At 39.2% G+C, this 26,440-nt stretch overlaps 1 protein-coding gene across 1 annotated transcript in view; it reads right to left on the bottom strand.

Annotated features, from left to right (window-relative positions):
* Positions 1 to 3,435, bottom strand: part of LOC145994311 (protein takeout-like) — a 57,045-nt gene extending 53,610 nt beyond the window's left edge. Inside the window, exon 1 of the mRNA XM_083130414.1 lies at positions 3,247 to 3,435. Within this exon, the coding sequence (XP_082986540.1) occupies positions 3,247 to 3,304 (58 nt within the window). The 5' untranslated portion in view covers positions 3,305 to 3,435. The remainder of the gene's footprint in view (positions 1 to 3,246) is intronic.
* Positions 3,436 to 26,440: the final 23,005 nt, after the last annotated feature.

The following is a 26,440-nucleotide window of genomic DNA, read 5'->3' as shown; positions in this document are numbered from 1 at the left end:
AAAGGAATCGAATGGAAACCAATCTCCTATCTGTCCTATAGGATATAGACTGGGGGACCTGTAAGCACGGGCTTTCAACCATTGCAGCGGGGGCGAGGGGGCAAGGGATGTAGAGGCAGAAATCTTCCCTTTTCCTTCGGAAACCCGTTTCTACCTGGAACTGCTAAGGCGGAAGAAGAGCGAGCTAGGCCAGTTTTGTACGCGGATCACACTGAGGGACGAGAAGCGCGTGAAAAAGAAAGTGTTGCATATGAACTGTGGCTTTAACAAGACAATAAATATTGTGATTTAAAAATAATTAGAGACGTGAGATTGATTAATCTATCTCTGCTAGACTAGCTACTCCTCAGTGCACGTCACTGGTTGAGGCTGTACTAGCGGACATGTTGAACACGCTTTGCATGGAGGAAATGAGCTATTCATCACGTTTTTCATTCGTTGCTGACTTTATGATCACCCTGTATATTAATGGCGACAAAAAAGCAAAATTATGATTCGATAAAAAATAAATAATTAAACGCTTACGGTCATAAATCGTACCCTGGTGATAATTTTCAGTTGACGAATATTTGATTGATTACATACGTACGGAAGACTGCCAGTGTCTTCGGCTACAATTGAACTGTCTTTTGCTGCAATGAGACGTATTAAAAACACGAGTAAGTTCAACCATGGGCAAGATAAATTTTATTCCATATCACTATCACTGTTAAACACAGAAAGGGAAATTGTAGTTGACCGACAAGAATTTTTTCAGGAATTTATACAGATGTGCAAGAAACAGTGAAGTTTTAGGTAAGACAATTACGTAATTGGTGTAATATGTTAAAGTTTTCTTCACGAATCTAGTCGCAAGTGGTTCTCAGTTGTAGTAAAATTAGGAAAATGCGAAGTTTTGTTGTACAGAAATTAAGAAAATTTAAATTTTTACTATTTCATTACCTATGTAGATTTTAAATGCTTTGCAGCATTATAATTTGGTCAGTACCATGAACACAGGGTCATATTATCACACTAAAATTATACCTTCTTTATTCTAAAGAAGAAATGTGTTCTTTAAAAAAAACGCAACCATCTATGATAGCATATGTATTCCTTTTAGCAATCCTATTGCTTTTGGATAAGATGATGCGGGGGTTACCTGTCTCCCAAGGAGAATGTCCGTGATGATTTTTGTAATGGATGACAGCATGAATAAAGTTAGCCCCAAGAGACTACGGCTATGAGGTTGACATGTTTTACGTAAGGAAAGTGAGTAGATCAGTTTTTAACGGTAGAATTAATAACCCTTCGAGTTCAGTTTGTAGAGATTTGAATACATATTCATTCATAAGTAACTCAACAGTGGGATCCGAACCGGGATCTCTTGATTACAAGGCGATGACGATAACTCAACTCTTAAACCTACCCCAATGACAACGTATATTTACATGTTACCCCAAATACCACATTTCACCGCTTCAGGGTCTCACCCTATATCTTCATTCCAAAAGTTTGTTTCTAACCTTTCATCGCGTAATCGTCGAATCAGATAACGAAATAAATGATAGTGGCGCAGAATCTTTGGACACAGAAGATTAAATTTCGCAAGTCCATACTTCGCAACACCCTCAAGTGTAATATTTTGACTACAATGCCAGGGTGCGAAATCATTTAAGACTGGTGGGGGGGAGAAAGATCTTAATCTACAACCCCCCCCCACAAAAACATACATATAAATTATACGATATACATATTTATAATGTTATTAAAAGCATAAAGAAATTACTAAATTAAATTACTAAATTAAAAATAATAATTATTATTAATTACCCCAAAATAAATAAATGTCTTACTTTTAAATATACAAGATTTTGCAAAGCAGCTAATTAATTCCTTTACTAACTGGTTAAAGATGTTAATAAATTATGAAATACTTGAAGTGGTTTTATTATGTGTAAGTTTTTTGTATTAAGTTTTTGCTTTATATTAATATAAATCAATTAGATTTCATAGTTATTATTTTCTTGCATTCTTGTTTTTTCTTGTATTGTGCGTATTGATGTAGATTTGTTAATGATCTCTTGAGAGAGAAAAAGCATTGTACACTCACAACTATACCCTGTTCCAGCTAACTGTGGAGTAAGTTTGCGCATAGCGTCAGAGAAGCGAGGGAAATCGAGTAGCCAGAGCGAAGCAGTGCAGGTTGCTGGGAAGGTAGTCGCTTTCCCCCCTCCACGCAATTCCGTTCCTCTCGCGTGTTCATTGGGGGAGCCGTCTCGCGTCACTACTTGCGCAGAGACTTGTTTCCGTTTGCCTGCTCTACAGTTAGCTGGGACAGAGTATACGCTAATTTGTGTATGTATTCGATATTATTCTTAGTACAGTATATTTGAAATTAAAAGTAATTGTTTATCTTTTTTGTTGTAACAAAAACTCTCCCCCTCGAAAATGTTTGGTGGGGGATTTTTGAGGCCAAGATTGTTCGTGGGGGAAATCGCCCCCGTCCCCCCACCAGGATTTCGCACGCTGCACAAATCAATAACAACCAATGTGTTAACTTATTTTCAGACAGAAGCGTTCACTAATTCTCAGTAAGTAATGACGTGCGTTCATTTGACTATTCAATTTTAACGTATATTCCCGAGTTCCGTACATCCTAATATCGCACCAGAAACAGTTTGCATAGTAATATACATGGGGCAGTCGTCTTATAGTCAAGGGATCCCGGGTTCGATACCCGGTAGAGGTAGTACAGTCAACGGCAAAGATAATGGTAAGCAGATTGTCCACCGCTAGTTTCATTACTTTTTTATTCTACATCCTGTGTTGTTTTAAGGAATGAAACTATGTTGGTTCGAAGCAGGCATTGTTCTCTGCTTATTGACGTCATTATTTCAATTCATTGCCATCACATTGTGTAATACAGACCGAATGAAAATGGAGGTGGTAAATTTGCCTACTGTTTCTTTCGCCACTGGGTGTACAAGTGCTTCGGATCCCATTTTAAACTGTAGATCCAGTCCCGATGAGGCTAACCGTGCATAAAGTGGACTTAAAACACCAAATCAACCAACCAACATAGTAATAAATGATATTTAAGTTACCGGTAAAACTGACACAATTTATTTAATAAATAGAAGCCTCACATAATGGTCGCACCCCACTTTCTTTGCAAGAAAAATTAGCATAAAATCTGCCCCGATTATGCTGTGAAATACACGGTATAGATATCAACTAACAATAAATTCTAAAAAAAATACTCACATATTTTTGCTTCGGTTGCTGCGAAAGCAACAATAAGAAACACGAAAATCGGCGTCATTGTTGACGATGATCGAAATGTTGCTCTCTCTTTATCAGATTCTGCATAAAACTGCGCCGTTCTCCTGAAATTGGGGAAAAAAGTATATGACCAAGAAAATCACGTCGACCTTGTGCATAATGGACCTATGAAATCCTTCCTCCCCTCCCCTCCCTCTTTCCTTTCTGGGAACGTAACTTTCGTGTCTGCCTTTCATCCCACGAGAACCAGTTTTTGAGCGACTGAACCCTCCTGAACTTGCTAGCATTGTGAATGTTTCCTTGGTCCCTGCCTCTCTTTCGCCTCGTCAATGCCTTGTAATTGAATCATAAAGTTTCCACGTAAACGTTGAGTTCCAATTAACGGACGAGACTCACAGCTCTCTTACTCCAGTGCTTATTTGTTACGTAACTACCCCCCCCCCCCTTCCCCTCTTCTTCTTTTTCCTCAGAACAAGTTTCAAGTTCATTGGGTGTGATAGGCTTTTGTTCGGAGACGTCACGATCCCGTCATTTTGAGCAAAAAAAAAAAAAGAATCGGAATTTCCCACAAAATAAACTCCTACTAACCAGCTAGAACATGTGCAGCATGGTCTTACAGAAGTTACTAAACGACGGGCCACGCAAATGAAAGCCTCAAGGTCAAGTGTAATCAGGACGCTGTTGCCATGTTGTGCTGACGGCTTAAAATATTTTATACTTTTACGTTATTACTTTATACATTATTTTATACTTTCTAAATATAAATAGTGTGTCCAAGAAAAAATTTACCAATAAAGAATTTAAATAACTCAACAACCGTTAACGACAGAAATGTCAAATAACGTTTATTTGGAAGAGAAAATCATAGAATTTTTTTTAACTTAAGAACAAGAAAAAAAATCACCTTAGTAGATCACAATGTGTGCTCCTTTGGTGGCGCGACAAACATCAAGGCGCTACTCAACATCCATCCAAGTGTTCTTCAACATTTGATGAGTGACGGAGCCACATGCATTAAGATCATTGAGGTCTTGCACAGGTGTTTGGTAAACCACAGTCTTCACATAACCCCAAAGGAAAACGTCCAAAGGAGTCAAGTCTGGTAACCGTGGTGGCGATTTAATGAGTCCACCCCTCTCCAATCCAATTACCAGCGAAATTGTTATTAAGGAAATTAGTAAAACAACGGGCATAATGTGGGAGGTCCCCATCCTGCTGAAACATGTACCCATGATGTATACGAGGTACAGTCATGGAAAGTAGTTCTTGGGCCACGAGACCTACGATATCGTAACATCTTAAAGCCTATTGTTTATGCAACCCAAATAACAAAATTGTCGCTTGGGTTTGCCTGGCGGACCTGGATTCTCGGGAATGATTGAGTATTGACAGCAGCGTGAGTCATACCGCAGGCCCAGCCATAACAAACACCAGCTGGGTGCCGTGAGACCACCAGAAAAAGTTTCAGGAATTGGTTTCTTAACAACAGCTATTCGTAAGAAAATGTTATCTTTACTGATATTAGAGTCATTGTCAAGAAAGTTCACTGAAATGGTGGTTTTCGTCGAATCATCATTGCGCAACACACATGCTGTCAACCCAGAAGTCCTTGAAAAAGATTGGAGTTAAAAACAACTACTTGACAAATGATAAGACGAATCGATATTCATTACTCCCAACTTAGAATTTTGTGTAAGACGTGGATCATCATGTCCTATCATCCATTTCATAACTTCCTTAATCATCCTCATCGCCTTTGTTGACGCCAAGTGCTAGAAAAGCAATATTAGAAATTAATAAATGACATTTTCAGCGATTTCATGCAGCGACTCAGTTGCATGTAGACAAAGTTTCATTAATCGGGAACCAAGGGCCCCCTCGTTGTGCTTCATTGTCATTTTCCCTCCACTTTGCCTGCCGCGATTAACCTGATGTTGATTAATGCACAATCCACAAAGTGCACCAAAGCGGCGGATATTATGAATAGGTAAACTATGTGATATTATGCTAATTTAGAATTTAGTAATAAAATGTGAATTTTGGGGGGTTCAGTTAAGTGGCTGCACATCCTTTACGTAATCGCGATATCATCAAATTATACGAAGCGTGTCAGTCCCCGTCATAGGCGTGCGCAGACCCTCTGATTAGGGGGGGATAGCCTTGATGATAGTTCAGGCCGGAAAAGAATAACGTAATTTCATCTCACTTGTTTAAAGTTTATTGCATTTATTGCAACACACACACACACACACACATATATACCAACAGTAAAAATCATATAAATTGTCTCTCAAATCTGCGCGTTCCTTTTCCTCCAAACAATTGTTCATGCACTTAAGAGAAAACCTTTTAGCAGCAGTACTTCTCTCCTCGGTAATTTAAAATGCATTACAGAAAACAAATTGCGAGCGAAGCGACCAATAAATTTTCAGATCCAAATTTTTGCAAAATAAAAACAATGTCGATTTAATATGGGAAAATAATTCATGGAGCGCCATATTATTCTCTTTACATTTTTTTTCATTTAGCTTAGATCGTTTGGCGTCCAGGGTTAACTCCAGTCGACCCCTAGCTACGACTCTGAACTTGACTACACTGCAAGAAAAGCAGACATTGCGAGCGAAGCGAGCAAGAACATGGCTTTAAGATCAAATTTGTTTTGTTATTGTTTTTATTAGTAATTACTTCAGTTTTCTTCCTCTGAAGTTAAATTATTCATGACGACGATTTATGATTACATTAAAGACATGAATGAACATACACAATGAACCCATTTTGGTCGGAACTCGAACTCGGAACCTTGTTAGGCAAGAAATAAAAATATCCATAAGGCATGAGTGTTTCATTGGAGATGTTCCTCTACTTCCGTCATTTTATCACTAATATATTTCTTTAATATATGGCTGTTCTTTGTGAGTGCCCCTTCATAAATTTAATCATATCACTCATCCTCGTCGTCGCGATGTGAAAGAAAAACGACGCTAAATAAGAAAATCAAAAGACTTATAAGAATCATTCTTATTTCCGGACGTGTCCTACATTTTATAGTTGTGTCTGCCCTCCGGAAGGAATTTGAAAGAAATGTCAAATGTCTTATACGTATTTTGGGCATCACGTAACTTCAAATTAGATGGAGAAACAGAAAAACTGAGGGGAGTCTAAGATAACGTGGTTCCTTGGAGAAGTATGCTTAAATCAAAGAGTGTGCATGGTTGTTACTGGATGTTCGGAAAAGCAATTAGAATCGCAGCTCAGAAATTACTTCACGATTTTCTAGATCCGGAAAAGTCCGGATATATGTATAAAAATGCTTACTTTGTGAAGTTTTATCGATATAAGTGTCGGTAATTTGTTCGAAGTAACAAGTAATTATTCTCCTTATTGGAGAAATAGGGCACACAATTCTTATTTTCCCAGTGTATAGTGGTTTTTTACATATTAATAAACAAGAACTTCCTGACTTTGTTTACCAAATTTTTGAATTTTTCCCTTCCCGAATTCATGGATTGTTTTCTCTTCCTGGCCCCACATCTACGAAAAACGTTCTGTCTTACATACACAAGTTGAAATCACATACAGCCGTGCTATTAATTAGCAGTTGAGGAATTTTGAACTCAACCGTTCACTTCAACATTAATTATTGAGCTGAAGATGTGTCATATTCTCGTTATATGCTAAGATGTCCTAGTAACCTATTATATTTACTGCAAATACGTTCGCGTCCAACATTTTGAGACAATTTGTCCTACTTTCCGCTGAAGAGTGATCTGAGAACCCTATGTGTGATGGAAACTGTTTTTACACAATTTCTGATATAATTTATTCCAGCATTTCCTTCAACTTCTATTACCTTGTTATTACCTCCAATGCTTACACGACTTTTCCTTCGTGCTCGACCTTTGGGTTCAAAAATGTTTACAACACCCCCATCTCCCGCGTGTAAATAGCAGGCAACAACACTCTGGAAGTGTATACAACTTGTTTACTACATATTTTACGAAAATATTAGAATGTTAGCTTGATATAACTGTGGATTGGAACGAACGAGATAAAATACCTGTTTTATACGGAAACTGGAACGAGGGAAGGCCAGCTGTGAGTCACTCTGGCAGTGAAGGTCACTGATCGAAGCAGTTAGGCTTGCTTGCTACAAGCAGGCGCCTTATCTTTCCTCAAGTAAACAACGGAAATCTTCGTTACTTTTTTTCGCTAGACTAATGGTGAACATTTACAGGAAAGTAAGGAGTAGTATCGTATTCTATTGGAATTAGATTTCGTGGTGTTTAAAAGATATCATAACAATATGTAAATCTCCTTTGTGACCTACACTGAACATATTTTAAAGTTTCATTGACATGTGAAAGCGGAAATTTGGAGATCCTTCCTCCTTACGATTTCTAAGAGTGTGGTGAACGTGAAACTACTTATTGTTCGCAACAACGATATGTATTATACAAATGGTCTCTAATCAAAAACCCTATTACATCACAGGAAGTGATATTTAAAACAGTTCTACCACGTATCTAACTTAACCAATATTCAGATTGATTCGAAGCTTCTGTTTGGGTTATTTTGTGACGCATTTTTACCTCTTGCGATAATCGCGACGATGAAGATGATGGGTAATGATACGAATACAATGCTACATCTAAGCCTCAACAGGTTTCAAAAATGGATCCTCTGGCTTTGTAGAGAGTTACGGTGATTTTTATTTTTATTTTCATTTGGTATTTTAAGTCCACTTTATGCACACAAAGGCTAATCGAGACTGCATCTACAGTTTAAAGTGGGATCCTAACCACTGTGTCTCCACCGGGTATCGAACAGGGGACTCCTTGATTACAAGGCGGTGACTATACTACAGCAGCATCGGGAAGGATGAGAGAGAGAGAGAGAGAGAGAGAGAGAGAGAGAGTTACGGTGACTACGATAATGAAGAATTGAAAGTAGCAGAACGCCTAAGCTATTCTTTTGTCAATATTGGGATTGTTAATGAATGTTATGAATGTCAGTTCAAATTGAAAAAAAATAAACTGAAAAAATTCCAGAGTGCCGTTACAAATCGTTAATTTTTCTCTTTCCACACATTAGGCTACTTTGTTACTATGTAGATATTTGCATGCTAAGATGTAGAAAGTGCTGCATTTTCAGTGTGTGGAATTGAGATTTATTTATGAGAATTGAGTAGTGGTAAAAGGATCACCTCACATGTTTGGATTATACCCCCCCATACACACACGCACACAAAATATATCGGCTGTTGTTCTTATAAGGAAATGTAACATGTATGAATTGTGTCAAGAAATATTGGAGCCTATTCACATCCCTACGGAACTTGGAAGAAAGCCCACGTAGAGATTGGGAAGTTTTGTTCCGACAAAATTGGGATGTATAGTAAATTAAAAAGCAAAGTCCTACCTTGTTCTTTGCACCAAGCCATGAAGGCGTATAGGGGGTGTGGAGTTAGTGGAGTCAGGGCCCCACGCTTTCTTCATCAGGCCGAAGGTGGGAATGATGTGATCAGCACCACGCCCCTGGCCGCCTTCCCCCCCCCTCCCCAGAGTTTCCTCCAGGTACCCACTTTATACGACGCTGGGTAGGCACCGAAGCAGTTTGGACAGGTGGACAAAATCCCGATTATCCCCGTCGGGGATCGAACCCAGATCTCTCGCATGGTAATAAAACGCCCTAACGACTGTGCTACTGCGGCACATACAATAATTAAGGCAAGAATTCATGGGCGTCCGGAAGGGGAGCAAGGGGGGCCGTGCCCCCCCCTGGAAAATGAAAGTCAACCAAAAAATATGTATTTCATACATATAATTTCATTTTAGCCACAATAATATGTGTTATTTATTGCATGAACACCATAAATTCAAATTTAACCATTGTTTTAAGGGAACAACACTATTTTGGGGGAAAATTTGCCTTCGTTTGCCCCTCCCTGGAAAAAAATACCTTCCTTGCCCCTCCCTGGAAAAAATCCTGCGGACGTCCATGCAAGAATTGTTTTAGCGTTTCGTTCAACGTTTCTAGGGGAATCATTTTCGGAGATATAACGTGTAGCTCTTGACGGTTCTGCGACCTGGCTTGAGAAAAGGCGATTTTCTGACGAACAACATTCCACCTGACAAGTCACGTGACTTTCCTACATTTCCTGTGCCTGTTGGCTTTTGCATGAAAGACGAGTTGCTTTTGAGACAGACAGAATCACCCGATCACCTAATGGTGCAATGTGTGTTGCCTACCCTTCCGGCATTATTTACTGCCATTAAAGTCTTATGGGGAAGAACTTTTTTCCACCACTGCACAGCATACTGTTGCAACATTTGCAGGGAACTTGCATCTGTAACTGTAGCTTCCTCAAAGAAAAAGAGCCCAATTACGGATTCTCGTGTCAAACCACACCACACATTCAACTTGGGGCTGTCGCGTTCATGTTCAATAACTGCATGGGAATTCTGCTCACCCCATATTCTACAGTTATGCCTATGTACAGTCATGGAAAAAAGTTCTTCCCCATAAGGCTTTAATAGGAGCAAGTAATGCAGGAGGGTAGGCAACGCATATTGCACCCTTCGATGATCGGGTGATTTTGCCTGTCTTAACACCGAGAAATGTGTTCCACGCGAAGGTCAACATGACAGGAAAGCAAAGAGGGTCACGTGACTATTGGTTACGTGGAGTGTTGTGCTTCTCCACGTCCCCAGTTCTTGATCCACATTGCAGAAAAAGTAGAGCTGCATGCAATATATGAAAATAAGTTGTTTTCAACTACAGGCTTAATTATGATTTTCCCAATTGTAAATCTATCAGATGTGTCTCCAGATTTAGTCGGGACAGTCTTTTACTTTGAATTCCTGTTTGTCATAGGCGTAACTTGACGGGAGCAGAAAGGGCATTTGTAACCCCCCCCCAAAAAATCAGGTTTCTTAAAGCTGCTAAAACAGGAATTAAATACTATGATTTGACGCGTCCAAAAAAAGTATTATATTGAAAGATTGTTCCGAAATACGTAGATAGCAATTTAATACTTTGAAAGTGTCTCAGATTTGTTTATTATGTCACATCTTAGTGTGGCACAGGTCTACTACAAAAGTGGAATTTCGTAACAGAAATATGAACCCACTCCTTTTATTTCGTAGCCGATTTCATCTTGAAACTGAAATTAAGAATATTAGTTAACAATGTCATTGGTAAACAATAAAAAAATGTGTTAGACCCAATTCTTTAATACCTTATCATAATCTTTATCGCAAGTTTAAATTTTGTTGTAAGTCCACTTTATGGAAAAAAAAGGTAAAGTTCTCACCTGTGCTTAGCGCTACGCCATGAAATCGTATAGGGGGTGTGGGGGTAACGCCCCACACTTTCTTGATTCGTTCGTGAGTGGGGGTGATGTGATCAGCATCACGCCGCCCCACACTTTCTTGATTCGTTCGTGAGTGTGGGTGATGTGATCAGCATCACGCCCCTGACCGCCTTTACCCCCAGGGTTTCCCCCAGGTACACATGTCATTCGACGCTGGGTGGGCGCCGGGGTCGCTTCCAACGTTAGAAAAGTTCCCGGGCTTGAACCGGCCGGGGATCGAACCCGGGGCCTATAGCATGGTAGTCAGACGCGTTACCGACTGAGTCACCGGCACAGATAGACTAATCTGAAATGCATACAGTTTAAAATGGGATCCGAACCACTATGTGCGATCACCTGGTATCGTACCCCAGACCCCTTGATTACAAGGCCTTACCACTACGCCATCAGTGAGGCGCACACAATCTTTGTATTTCGACCTTTTTAAACCTATATGTATCATATAAGAGGTTGTTAGTTGCTATGCCTCTATGGATTATATTTAGCCAGTATTCGAGCACATAGCGTCAGGTTTCATAGAATATAAGCTTCTCTTCCATGTTTATGGTTTCCTGTCTGCAGTAGAAAAACTGGCAGGTTCCCATTGCTTTTCTTTCAATAGTCTTCCAATGGTTGCATATCATATCACTCAAATTTGATTCATTCGTTTCGAACACAATCCCCGATGGCGCAGTGGGATCGTGGGCGCCTTGTAATTAAGGGATCCCGGGTTCGATACTCGGTGGAGGAACATACTGGTTCGGATCCCCCTTTAAACTGTAGGTCCATTCACGATTAGCCTAACAGGACATAAAGTGGACTTAAGACACCAAATCAAGCAACCAAACACAATCCCGTTATTGTCCAGATTATCGAATCCAGAACCTTCGTCGCGAATAACATAAGCAGGAAGACAACGTGAAATAACCGAACAGAAACAGAACCTAAAACCTACATCGGATAGATTGGATTAAGTCGACGATGCAGCACGGGTTCTGAAATGAAAAAGAATACGAAAGTTGAAGGACCTATATACGCACCCACTTTTCCTCCACTCGATGGGGAAGATATCCTTCTAGCTGAGAAGCCTTTACGTAGGAGTGCCCTGAGGGAACTTCAAGGCCACGACGATAAAGTGTTCTACGTGCAATGACGGGACCAATTCATACGTCAGATAGCTGTGTTCCTCCTTATTTCGTACGCCATTGATAACTGGAACACGTGACCTCGTCTTTGGTAGAGCAGAAGCCTGCTTGCTTGCCACCACCCTTTAGTTCAGTGACCTTCGCCCGTAGTCAGAAAGAGTGAATGACTCACCAGATACTTGTTGTCTGTGAGGCTACACAAGAATAGATATTTCGTTAGTGGCTGTAAGTATTGTTTCATCTGCAGTTATATCAGTTAACATTTCAATAGTTTCCTAATGGTTACGTTAGTAATAAACATGTAAATTAGTTCTCGAGAGTGAACGTTTTATCTATTTGAACGGGGGATTTTTATACAGCCTGCATGTATTATTTTTTCCTGAAACAAGAAGAAATTCGAAAACGCAAAAAGAGTTGTATAAGAGTAGTTAACAAAAGGAAAAAAGAAGAAGAAAACAAAAATGTAAATGCTGAAATAAATTATGGTAGAGATCGAGTGAATAACATTTTGTCATGGGGCCTCCTCGATGGCGTAGTGATAACGTCGTCGCCTTGCAATCAGTGGATCCCGGGTTTGATACACGGTGGATGCACATAGTGGTTAGTATCCCACTTTAAACTGAAGGTCGAGTCCAGATTAGCATATCTGTGCACCAAACCAAAACTAAGAAAGAAATTGTCACAGTGTAAGAAAATTTCATGTTCAACCAGATACGAAACAAAAGGGAATAATATATTGCAGGTTGGAGTTCACATCTGTAGCACCTAACCAGCACAATTATGAATCGCAACATATCGTATCAGATCCATTTTTATTATACATGTATGATAATATAAGGGAAGTAGAGGAAAGAGAAAACCAAGCGAAACACGGACGCCTTCTCCAGAATTTCAAATCTCGTTACGTAAGGTTCTGGGTTGGAGTCCCGAACAGGCATGACTTTCTTGTTCTTGCCCTTTTATCTGCTTCTTTTCATCATAATTCATCGTTATGGTTTACCTGCAGGGAAAGAATAATGACAATAATTGTCAATACAAAGCCAATGACAAACAGAACAACTCGATTACGGAGGTGCCAAGAAGAAACGAGACTTGACAGTTTCTCCGTCTCTCGGTTTGTCGAATTGAAAATTGCTCTCCCGTTCTCGGTCTCGATTAGTTAAATATAGAAATCGAAAATGTATGTGAATGAATATACATGTATTTTATATATTCCGGTTTTGTAGGAGATTTCGTGAGAGATGAAGTAAGTACTCTTCCATCGTATTTATTTTTATAATTTTTATTCCCTGTTCGATGATCGCGACGATAAGGACGAGTGACCATTACATGAAATTGATGACGAAATAGTCAAACACCCCCGACAAGGACGGTACTCAAACCTGGGAACTTTGGCGACGATATCGAATGTCAATCACTTAATGAGCTTGACCACCGAGCCTGCTTAATGTTGTTTCTGTCAGGTAATTCGTAATAACTATCATTTGCTTCATAATTTATCTTATTGTTGTGATTAACCTGAATTCAAAGAATTAGTTGAAAGGCAAAAATGCAAGATTGAATGTCTCTGATGTTACTTCGTGCCGAATAATATGACGTGGTATTATGATATGAATTTATTAATCATATAATATGCCTATTCATTCCATTGATTGATCCCAATTGAGCACACAAAATATGCTATAATGTCCACTCCATGGAGGAGTGGTTAGCACAGCGCGCTACGATGCCATGGGTCCCTAGTTAGAATCTCGACTTGGGCGTGGGTGTCCTTGGTAAGTGTCCCTTCATCAATTTCATCACAGCATCACTCATCTTCATCGTCGCTATTTGCCAAAAGTGAAAGAATAGCAAATCTAAATAACAAACATCCAATCAAATCGAACATCTCTACCGATTTAATTCTATACGGTACCGAATTCCCACTTTATTACTGCATCTTAAGTCATTTTACAGCATCTCAATTGTTTTCCGATTCGAAAACATTTGGAATGTTGTTTTGTGCAGTTGATTGTGCATTGTTTCGTTGTTTGGATTGTTTAATTAACGTCGCATTAATTAGTTTTAGACCAATCGTGACGGGGGAAGCAAGAGCACAAAGGAAGCGAAAAAGACAAGGAAGAGACCACGGCTTTCTTTAAAGATAGCATCCCGTGAATACAACTCAAGTGACTGCAGAATATTATGAATAAAATTTATTTCGCTTTTTCCTTTTATTTCTATTTCAGTTATTTTACTTCGCTTTTCTTCTACCACTCGCGTTACTCGTGTCGGTGAGGAAGAATTATAAACTCGTGAAATGGACGATGGTACAAAAAAATATATGCCTCTCCCACGGTTCGAAACTGTCAGTATAAAATATTGTCTTATTTTTAAAATTTACGGGAAAATATGGTTTGTCACGTAGCAATTTTCGCTTATCTCTTTCTCAAGGGGTTCCATTGCCTCTCTGATGTCGTAGTGGTAACGTCTTCGCCATGTAATGAAAGGTTTCCGAATTCAATACCAAATAGAGAGGCATTTGGTTCGGATCCCATTTTAATCTGTAGGTCCAGTGCATGAACTGGAATTAAACAATTAACGTGTGGCATGTGGTCTGTGATGAGAACCATCATTTCAGCGAACCTTCTTGACAATGACTCTAATATCACTTGAAAGAATAGTATTTCCTTACGAGTAGCTTCGTCAAGAAACCAGTTCCTGAAATTTTCTTCTGGAGGCATCGTAGCACCCAGCTGTTTGTTGTGGCTGGGGCACGAGTCATGTGACTCATGCTATCAAAGCTCAATCCTTCCCGAGAACTCAGAATCACCAGGCAAACTTAAGCGAATATTTTGTTATTTGGGTTGCATAAACAACAGGCTTAAGACGTTACGAAATTCTACGTCCCGTGGCCCAGGTATTTTTTTCTAAGACTGTACTTTTCAGAAAATGTGGAAGGTAGGCTCATCTGAAAATGTTACGCGTGTCAGGAATTCATTGTCATCATCAATGCGTGATAGCACTTCACTAGCATAATCAAACCTAGCGGGTTTATCACTGCACTTTAGTTTCTGAATAAGCTGTAACTTGTAGGCTCTAAGCCTTAACTTTTTATGTACGATATCATGCACAGTAGAACGTGGAATTTGAAGTTGAGAACTAGCACGTCTCACAGATTTATGCGGGCTTCTCTGGAAAGCTTCCTGAACTGCAACCACTTTATCCTCGCTCACACGCTTCCGACCACTACCTTTCTTCCTCAACAAAGACCCTGTTTCCAGCAATTGTTTATGCCATTTAACAATGTAATGACATTCTGGTGCTTCCTGTCCATATTGTTGCCGGAATCTTCTTTGTACCGTTACAGGAGACTTCAATTCTGCAAACCAAAATCAGCACTCAACTTTCTGACGAACAGTAAACGGCGCCATTGTACAGACTACTCACGAACAAAGCCGCGCATGCGCTTAATTATGTTACGATTTTTTCCCTTGTGGTGTTAAAAAAATTCCTTTCTTCCCTCTTCCAAATAAACGTTATTTGACATTTCTATTGTTAACGATTGTTGAGTTATTTAAATTCTTTATTGGTATATTTTTTCTCGGACAAACTGTGTGTGTGTATATATATATATATATATATATATATATATATATATATATCAAATGACAGAAGAGGAGAAACATTAAACGAATGAATGAAACATTTAAAAAACTGAGTACAATATTAAACACGCCCACACACGGACACAAGTTGAGTATCTCACTTCTCTGAACTGTCAGCTTCATAAAATATTCGCCTTGGGAGTTTCAGACAGTTTCACAATCATATATTTCATTTTCATATATCATTGTGTATTGGCAAGATAGACTAAACTATAGGGCGTTTCACTCGCTCTCGGCCCCTGATTTTCGCTTATAGGAATCAAACTACTGGTCATAATGTAATGAATAGAGCCCGGATATCTATGCAAAATGCATGTTTCATGTAGCATGCAAAAACGTATGGAAAATATGTTTTTCTTTCCAACGAACTTGTAAAGTGTCTTTTAAGACGAATATGATAGCACATATAAGTGCATATTTTGAGTGAATTTTGTTTTCCATGCATATTTCTTAAACTTTGCAGGATAAGGCATATTTCGAATTTTATTGCTACATACCAGCATATTTCATAGTCTATCAAGAGATAATAGCGTTGAGTTTGTTGCCCACATTAGTTGGTAAATTCACTTTCGACTGCACGGCGATAACCGAATGGCGAACATACCAATTTAATATACAATATACACTATAATGTTTAAAGTTTTTTCATAATTGTATGTAGCGCTTTTTCAAAAACAGCGATCTAGCGCCTTCTGGTGCTTTTACAACTGTCAACTGGCGGGAATCTTTTTTCGCGATTTTGCAACTATGTGGAAAATGGAAAGGGTTTCTGCTGTCAGCATCAAAGGATTTCAAGAACGTGTAAGTGTTATTTTGTGTTCTGTTTAACATGTCACCTGAAAAATCAAGTAAGGTGGTATTGTTGCGTAAATATGTAGAATAATTTGGAAGTAGTGTATTTACAGAAGATGGGTCAGTTTTGTTCTGTGTGGTGTACGAAAAAGGAGTTTCAGCAGAGAAGAAATTTCAAGTTACTCAACATGTCAACACAGCAAGATCCAGGGAAGCCCTTCAATGAAGATCGCGCAGTAAACAACAACTGCTTACTACCGCGTAAACTAATTCAACATCTGACTGCACACAGTAAGTGATACATTCTATGTAGATCTGTGTCCTGCCTTTGTGAGTGCTAATATTCCTTTGTGGAAACTGAGCAATGCCCATCTACGAGGTTTCCTTGAAAAGTACACGGGAAAGAAGGTGCCAGATGAATCAACGCTACGTAAAAACTATGTGCCTGTTTGTTTTAATGAGGTCATGGGAGAAATTCGGGAAGCGTTGAAGCACGAGAAAATATGGGTGTTATCGATGAGACTATTGACGCGGCGGGACGTTGTGTTTGCAATGCTGTTGTTGGTGCAATGAAGGCGAGTGGTAAACCCTACTTACTGAATATCGAGGTGTTTGAGAAAGTGAATCATTCCACAATTGCGAAATTCTTTAACGATTCGTTAACCTTGTTGTGGTCAGATCACAACCAGTATGACAATGTGTTACTGTTTGTTACTGACGCGGCCCCGTACATTGTCAAAGCAGCATCTGGTTTGAAAGTTTTGTATCCTAAATTAGTCCATTTGACTTGTCTTTCACACGGTCTTCATCGTGTAGCAGAAATAATCAGATACCAATACCCGAAAGTAGACGCACTTCTATCAAATGTAAAGAAAGTACAGTATTTGTGAAAGCTCCTTCGCGAGTACGTCTCTTTCGCGAACTGGCGAAAAATGTTCCGTTACCTCCGCAACCGGTATTAAGACGATGGGGCTTGTGGCTAGAAGCTTTGTCGTATTATGCAGAAAATTTCAATGAAGTGAAGGCAGTCATAGACTCACTAAAACCAGAAGATGCAGCCGCTATTTGTGTATAACTGCAATTATTACACAGTTAGAGTCCCGTAACAATCCTTTGCAGCATTCACTGTCCTTGTTGGTCGAAGTATGGCCAACTGTCCGGTGAAACTCACGGTGTTGCCAAAATAGTGTCAGAAAATCTTCGCCAAGTAGAAGACAAAAAAATATTGTATATTGTTCATGCATATCTTAGTGTATATTTTTGATATTTTTCGTGCATATTTGCATGCATATTTTGCTGTTTGTTTGTGCATGGAAATCCGGGCTCTATGAAAGCACACATCAGTACGATTGGCATTTAACTCCAGAATCGCCCAGACGCATGCGCATGCCCACGCAAGGACGAGAGAGACAGTGGCGCCATCTCAATGACGTCACCTTGCTTCTCAAACACAAATGTATGTCTGTAGCAAATTTCATTACATTATGACCAGTGGCGACGATTAGGGAGGACAGCTGCCACCCCACTTTTTGCTAATTTTGCCACCGCAAGATGCTAAACCTTATGTATAAATGAAAATTAAACTGTCCTTGCCCCTCCCCCTCACAAGTTTTGGCACTTTGCCAACGCAGTTTTGGAACCCAATCGCCACCACTGAGTATGACCAATAGTTTGATCTTTATAAGCGAAAATCAGGGGCGGAGAGCGAGTGAAACGCTCTGTACATTTTAACACGGGGATGATGACTGTGTTCACATAAGTATCAATTTCACAGCGTCTTTCGCTTCAGGACCCATATGTGAGAGCCCACTACAAAAGACAAATCTCGGTTATACGTGTACTACTGGGCTTCGAGCGTATACCGCTCGTTTTGCCTGTTCGAGAGCTATTCGCTCGAGAGAAGAAGCTTTCAATTCCGTACGCTATCTAGCGTCGTATAAGCGAACTACCTCGCGTTCAAGCACGACCGGCTAGGGACAGCATTAGCACCATGATAACTTACCAAACCTATTTATATGCTTATTTATGCTGTTGTATGCATACGTGGATGGGTTAGGCAGGTCAGGTTTGGTGCTGTTAGCATGCATTTCCGCTAATGCTGTTTCTATAGCCGCTCGTCTAAGTGTGTACAAACGTGATGTGTTTTACCATAGAATACAGCATTGAACGACTGAGATGCTTTTGAATAATGTTTTGTGCGCTTACAAAGTTGCAAAGTCATTATTGAACTACAGTACTTGTATTATAGTTTCGGAATTCTACGTATATAAATCCGGGCATGATGCATCTCCAACAAATTATGTTTTCAAACCAAAATATGTTAAATGACATATTACAGGGCGTGACCATACTGATTTGACATAATTTATAATCTGGGCTCTTTAACATATCATCGACAAACCGATCGTATTAGGGAGCTTTCAGATGGAAACTACACGGGGTTTCACACCGAAGTGACAATCGACACCGACCCTATCTTGTCTGTAGAAAAGCATTCACCGCGCATGCGCCACCAACAGACCGCTGCGACACAATGCACACCATTGAGAAAATGCCCCGGTCCGAGTTTACTAGTTTTTGTTGATTTTTGTTATTGAAAGTCGCTTTTCTGCCACTTTGGCTAATCGCGACGATAAGAATGAGTGGTAATATGATGGCATTCATGAAGGGACACTCACAAAGAACACCCACGCTCAGCTTGTCGTGTCACTTTGGTACGAAAAGTTATATTTTTTCTGATTTCCAAGTGACTCGTGTCGCTTGTCGCTACGGTATGAAAGCCCCCTTACAGCGACATCGTCAAATGTCAAAAACTTCAAAATTATAAATTTCACTGAAATATACGGCATAAAAGAGTAGAAAATAAAGAAATGATTACGTTCAGGCAAGCCAACTACCGAAATAGCTACACTTCTTTGTTAATATTTATGTAGTCCATTTGTAAATACATAGTGCTTGTTGCTGCTACGACTAATTAGCAGATATAGCATCAAAAAGAATAATAAATGAACGCGATTCTGTACACAGAGTAATCTAATGGTGGGCAAAAACTTCAATATTCTCTGATAATTTCGAACATCTTTTGTAATCCCTAGCATTATTTTGCTTTCTTCCCGTAATAATCTAGCCAAAGCAACAGCGTAGCACAAAACTGGTTGCGTACATTTTTTCTTTTGTTTTTGGCACAGCAAGACCACTGTCCCTTGCGCATGGTTACCTGAAAGGCACTGACGTCATAGAACCTTGGAGAGAATAAAAACAAATAAGTGTCTTCTGAAACTTGCAGCGAACCAAGAACGGTTATTGCTGAGTGCAAAAGCGTAACACTTAATCGTGTTGCTAATGTGTAAGTATCGGGGACATCATGGGATTAATAGTACTATGTATTTATTTATTTATTTATTTATTTAACAGAGAATTCCAAACATAGCGTTAGCCATTTTGCATTTGGATCTAAAACCAATGGAAAATAACAATAAACAATAAAGAAAAACAACATAAATAAAAACATATATGTGATAAAGTGATTATCATATTGTTACAGAATAGCCTTCTGAAACGTGTCTGGTTTTCAAAAATGTCTTCGGTTGTAGTCTGTGGAAGAGACGCATAATCTTGGTTTCTGAATATGGAGTAAATACTGATATGCAATCATGTTCTACAAAAGCATATTTACAGGCGACGTCAGGAATTAAGCGGTATGGAGCTTACGAGAGACGTGATTTGTATTTAATCAAGAACACCCCAATACATACAGCTACCTTTACACACAGATTAAGCTTACAATAATAATAATATTATTTGCTACCCGCTTCTGCTATTACAAAACGATTTTAACGATATCTGCTTCCGCGTCTGCGTTCTACTTGCAGCCATCGCCCCTATTTCACCACTGGACTCATCCAGTTGGCGCATGCGCACTTGAGTAGATGATTATGGCTAACGGACATGGACTGTAAAATGCGACTTTCTCATGCTTTTTCCTGCGCAATGCAATGGATATTTCTTCTCCACTGAATTGTTTGTATTGAGTATTACTGTTACAGCTAAATTCTTCGCAAAGTTGCCAAAAGTGGCACAAAAAGCGAAGTAAAATAAAGCAAATCAATAAATAAACAATGTTACAGCTAACTACATAAATTGATTGATTGATTGATTTGGTGTTTTAAGTTCACTTTATGCACACTAAGGCTAATCGGGACTGGACCTACAGTTTATGGGATCCGAACCACTGTGTGCCTCCACCGGGTATCGAACCCGGGACTCCTTGATTACAAGGCGACGACGCTACCACTGCGCCATCGGGAAGGCCCTAATAACTACATAAACATGGATGTAAGTAGTGGTTACCAGTAAGCAACAGCCTAGGACGTAAGATTTATTAATGATTTTAAAATCTCTTAAGCTCTTCTCAAAAAAAATAAAAAAATAAAGGTATCCAATATTGGAGCTCGGCTACTGCAGAAATGAGCAAGCAAGCTAAACTGAATTATATTTGTAGATAAATGAGTTCATGTCAATTAGCGAGCTCGTTAAGAAGCATAATAAAATATGTGTGAAATCTGTTGCTTAATTTAATAAAATCCTTACCTCTTTATTCTGGATTGTAGAGAATGTGGGTTTCAGGGCCAACATTATATTGAGACTTCTATGTGACTCAAAGTGTATTCTCTCTGCATTCACAGCGTACGTTCGAATTTCAAGGCAAAGTACAAGCCTTTCTTTCCGAAATCGAGTGCTGAGATCTGATTTACTTTGTAGGTTTTGAACATAGCTACATTTCTGTCAAGCAACTTGCTCACAAGCGAGATAGTACCAAGCCACATTCATTTTCATCATACACTTGGTAATCATTTCAATGAAATGACATTTACAAATATTATCAAGATATAGATTAGACTACGAATGATAGAAGTAATTTCAAGTGCAAATCAGATTTGTGTTTGAACTTTGAAGTACAACGTGTCCGGATTGTAACTGACAGTTTTTACATAGTTAATTACATTTCAACAAACCGAGCCTTTTGTTATCAAAGCATTGCAAATTTGCAAATTAATAGTACCTTTGTGAGTTTGGATCAGCAAATTCTCATACGTGTTCAACTAGCGGTTGCGGCGCTAGTGTCGCTCAAACCGGATGGTGTCGCTACAGGAAAAAGTACAATGTGTGTGGTGTGAAGAGACAAAAACTGCAACTGCAACGAAACTCACAAGGATCCTTTGTTTCAAGTACGAAAATATGGCTTGGTACTAGCTCCCTCAGATCTCTTCTATTATACAGCAACCCGATAGTATTATAACATTAAAAAGGCAGCTTTTGCTATTTATAGTATGTAAATCTATGCTCTGATGTTTACAAACGCTGCAATGCTTGGTTATCCTGTAAAATCAAGCAGTTCTTATTTAAAACATAATCAGCCGTTCTTATTTAAAATATAATCTTAAGTTAAATAAATTCTGACAATGATATAGATCAGTGGTTCTCCAATTGTGGTACGCGTACCCCCAGGGGAACATGAACAACTTGAAGTGTGTACGCGATCAGCTCGGAAGAGAAATGTCGAGAATACCCACACGATTACATTTTAGCTGCAAGTATGAAGAGCAGACTTCATAGCTTTAACACTCCACAGGAAAATAAGACTGATTTCGTCACTGCTACTTTTATCGTTATTTAATTTGTTTTGAAATAAAATACGTATTCGTTCGAAATCTATAATAGACTAAATTTGGAGCCGAATCTCTGCTCGAAAGTTTCAAGTGCACAACCAGACATCAAGCTACTGTGTCAGGCTATGAGGCACATCCTTCTCACTAGAAACTCAGGATTTACAATACAAGCTGCAAAATTGCTCTTGACAGTTTCTTTACAAACTTATTTTTGTTCTTTACTTTTTTTCAATAACTAGAAAAAATATATGAAAATTAGCGTACATGTGTTCCACGTGTTTATTCACGTAACTAATCATAAAGATTGTAAACGTAGGAACACCCAATAAAATAATAAATCTTGGATTATAATGTTTACTTGTTTACCATCTTTCCACATGCAGCCCCAATGCGGCTCCGGGGTATCATTCTACATCCTCGATTTTCCATACATTTCAAATATATTCGTGAAAATATTTAGTTCCTCATAACAAATAGTGTTTGTAAATAGCGCGGAAGGTAATCTTTTAGATCTACGTGCTACAGCGGAAAAAAGTGAGAAATAATGTTGGGGGCAGGTGACTCCGGTAAATTTCTAACATGCCTTTAAAAGGGATTCTATAGATAAAGGCGGGGCCACGGTAGCGATAGGGGGCGGTAGGTCAATTACCCCAGGGGCGGAGCCCGGAATCGGTGGAAAATTTGGAGTCAACAATTTCAAACAACAACATCTCAACTTCAAACGGCTGTGCATTAGTAAATACTTGTTTTCGCGCTCCAAATTTTTGTTCCTCATAATTAGCATGACATAATCTCCATAAAAAAATCTTCCGAAATCCAGGGTATAGAATGGGACACCGGAGCCCCGAATGCAATTTTGCTCTATTGCAGATACACGCCTGCAACATATCAAAAACACCCTACCAATCAGGCAGCCAAAAACATTTCCCAAAACCCACTATTCGGAGAAAACCTATGGTGGGGGTACATTAGACGTTTTTTTTACAACTAAAGGGTACAGTGAGAGAAAAAGTTTGAGATCCCTGATATAAATATATTGTAAATTTGTTAGAGATCAGTGGTAACAAACATTGCGTGAGGTTATAAGTACTGTTTTGGTACAAAAAATATTCACGGAGGTTAAGTTGATATGGTTCATGGATTTGAGAACACGTGCAATATTTGCACGTCCACACTTTCCTTCAATAAATCCTGTTTATGTAGAGCGCTTGCCGTGCGGGCAAACACATGGAAACTTTCTTTTTGCTGGGCTTCCCGACCTGCTTCTAGATCTCGATTCTGAGCTTTCGTCTCTTTTGCGTTTACCTGCCGATTTCCTCTTCTCGCTCTTAGAATGACGTTCTTCAGATCTGGATCTGCTTATCGACTTCTTCTCTGGGTGTCGCTTTGACGAGTTCTCTCTCTTCTCAGGGCCTCCCCCATGGCGCAGTGGTAGCGTCATTGCCTTGTAATCAAGGGGTCCCGGGTTCGATACCCGGTGGAGGCACAAGTGGTTCGGATCCCACTTTAAACTGTAGGTCCAGTCCCGATTAGCCTTACTGTGCATAAAGTGGACTTAAAACACCAACTCTCTCTTCTCAGGGTGATGCTTGTGAGATGTGTGTTTAGACGGGCTTCTGTGTCTTGATTTGTCTCGGCAATGGAATGTTTCTTTGGAACCATGCTGTGATCCGTGTTTGGACTTGTTTCTTCTACTTTTGGATCTGTGCCTCGATCTTGATCTGTCCTTCGACCGGTGCCGTGATTCATGGCCATCTTTGTAATGTTCTCTTCTTTTGTGTCCATGCATCGAACTCTCCTTTTGTTTTGGTGATTTTGATCTATCTTTGGCCTTTGTTTTTGATCTGCTTCTATTGCCTTCTCTGCTAATATCTTCTAAGCTTATTTTACTTTTGCTGTGATCTGATGATTTAGATCGATGTTTTTTGCAGCGACGCATGCGATGCACAGACTTCCTCCTTCACTTTTCTCCAGAAGGAGACCTAGACGTACTTCTGGAACTCGATTCTGAAGTTTCGGCTCTTCTGCGTTTGACTGCTGACTTTATCTTCCTGCTTTTAGAATGGCGTTCATCAGATCTGGATCTCGATCTGCTTGTCGACTTCCTCCATGACCTTCCTTCCTTGTGTCGCTTTGATGACTTGTCTCTCTTCGCTGAATGGTGCTTGCTAGATTTGTGTTTCGGACTTCTTGATCTTGATTTCTGTTTGCAATGGAATTTTCCATTGGAGCCATACCGTGATCCGTGTTTGGACTTACTTCTTCTACTCTTGGATCTGTATTTCGATCTTTCTCTGCCTCCCGACTTGTTTCGCGATTCATCAGGTTCTTTGGAATGTCGTCTTCTTTCGTGTCCATGCCTCGATCAATCTTCTTTCGTTTTTGTGATTTTGACCTATCTCTGTCCTTTGACTTAGATTTTATTCCCTTGCCTTCTCTACATATTTCTTCCAAGCTTATTTTTCTACTGCTGTGATCTGATGAATTCGATCGACGTCTTTTGCAGGTACGGGTGCGATGGTCAGACTTCCTCTTTTCTGAACCCTTTCCTTTTTCTTCAAGACAGCTCGATCTGCTTCTAGAACTCGATTCTGATCTTTCCCTTTGACGTTTCTCACCGTGTTTTCCCTTCAAGGTCTTTGGACTCTTGGATTTGTATTGATGGTGTTCCTTCTTCCTACTTTCTCCTGAACGAGACCTTGATCTGCTTCTGGAACTCGATTCTGATCTTTCCGTTTTGTGCTGTTTTCTACATTTGTCCTTCATGCTCTTTCGACTCTTGCATTTAGATTGATGGCGTTTCTGCTTTCCTCGTTCTCCAGACTCGATCGGCTTCTAGAACTTGATTCTGACTCTTCCCTCTTGTGTTTGTCTCCTTGCCTAGCCTTTTGACTCTTGTATTTCGATTGACGGTGCGACTCCTTCCTCTTTGGGGTACAGTGGCATGGTTTTCCTCTCGCCTCTCTCTTTTCAGACTCTGTCTTCTTAGATTTCCTTCCCGAAGACTTACTTATTGATCTGTGTCCGCGTTTTTCGGACCTGTATCTGGACTTCTCTTTACCGCTGTGCTTCTTCTTGTCTCCTAGGGCTCGGACTTTTAGGATTTTATAGACATCATTTTAGGCTTTATAAAGACATGATTTACCCCTTTTTGGGATTTTTTTGCTACCCGTATTTTTATTGAAATCAATCACAAATCTTTGCATTTACATGGGCATCAATACTGCAAACACATTTTCCTTCACATATTACATGTTTACTAATCTTAAAGCATACAAAAAAACACAGTTTTTTAGAAAATACAGAAAATAATAAAAACTTAAAAAGTATCATTGTCACGCTATTTCTTTTGTAATGCCAACTTTGCTTCCTTATTCTTCTCATGCCCTTTCCCATTCCCCCTTTTGTCTGTGTGTGTATGTGCGTGTGTGTATGAGAGAGAGGGGGGCAGAGAGAATACGTTTTCATATTGCTGTACAGTTAACAGCGTGTTCACTCTGATGAAACAAAACAAGTTTTCAGCATTTTTTTTATTTTATACATTTATTTTGCTTTAAAGTTCAATTTAGCCTTTTTTAGGATCTTAATACCTTTTAGTCGCTTTTAGGACCTATAGGATTCATGCATTTCATTAAGAAATGGCTACAACGAAAATATATGTTAGAATAGTGACGTTACCAAGTAAGGAATAAGATAGGTAAAAACCTGAGAATCCGGATCCTACTGATGACCATAGATGACACTCGAAGAGGGTTGGTTTTGGAATTCGGAATTCTTTCGACCCTGAAGAAATTGTAAAAGAAGTACATTTAAGAAAAACAGTGAATTAAACTCTCTTTCTAGACACAATAAACAAAAAATAGCCTTTAATAGCATCCAATTACTCGAATTATAGCATTCATATCTTTGATACGTACTTCAAAGGAGTGCAGATGTAACTGCTCTACATGTAGATGTACTTGCATAACCCTCTTATGTGTGTCCATGATCGCGTCCTCATCTCCAATTTTCAGCGGAATAGTTATAATAATAACAAAAATAATGCCAACATTACGGTCCTCACCGAACATGATTTGATTTGTTAATTAATTTTTGTTATTTAGCGTCGCTTTCCTGGCAATTTTGGCTAATAGCAAAGATTAGCATGAGTGATGATTTGATAATATTAATTAAGGCACACTCAGAAAGAACACCCAAGATTCGTACCCTAGACCCTTGGGTACTGACCGTACACGGTAGCAACTCTAGTCCAAAACCGTCCCACAGTGTGGTATTTTCGTAATCTAGCTGGACAAAATTTTTTATCCATCAATATGTAAGCTATATATGCCGTAAAGTGTTGTAGATGAAATACAAATGCACTGCCAAGGGTTGAGACATATATTTCAAGAAAATATTTCATACTAATAATAACATATATGACAATGATTACGTTAAATCGGTTAAGAATATCAATGAATCCAAAGCACAGAAGAAACGAAAAGTATTCAAGAGAATATATAAAAACAAGAACCTACATAGTCGTACAAATATATAGAGGTACAACAAATATATACCACACACACCAAAGGT

The sequence above is a fragment of the Lepisma saccharinum genome, chromosome 10, assembly GCF_977018435.1.
Source record: "Lepisma saccharinum chromosome 10, izLepSacc3.1, whole genome shotgun sequence".
NCBI classification, from domain to species: Eukaryota; Metazoa; Arthropoda; class Insecta; order Zygentoma; family Lepismatidae; genus Lepisma; species Lepisma saccharinum.
Note: the sequence above shows the minus strand (reverse complement) of the source record. Positions and strands in the feature narration are given on the sequence as shown.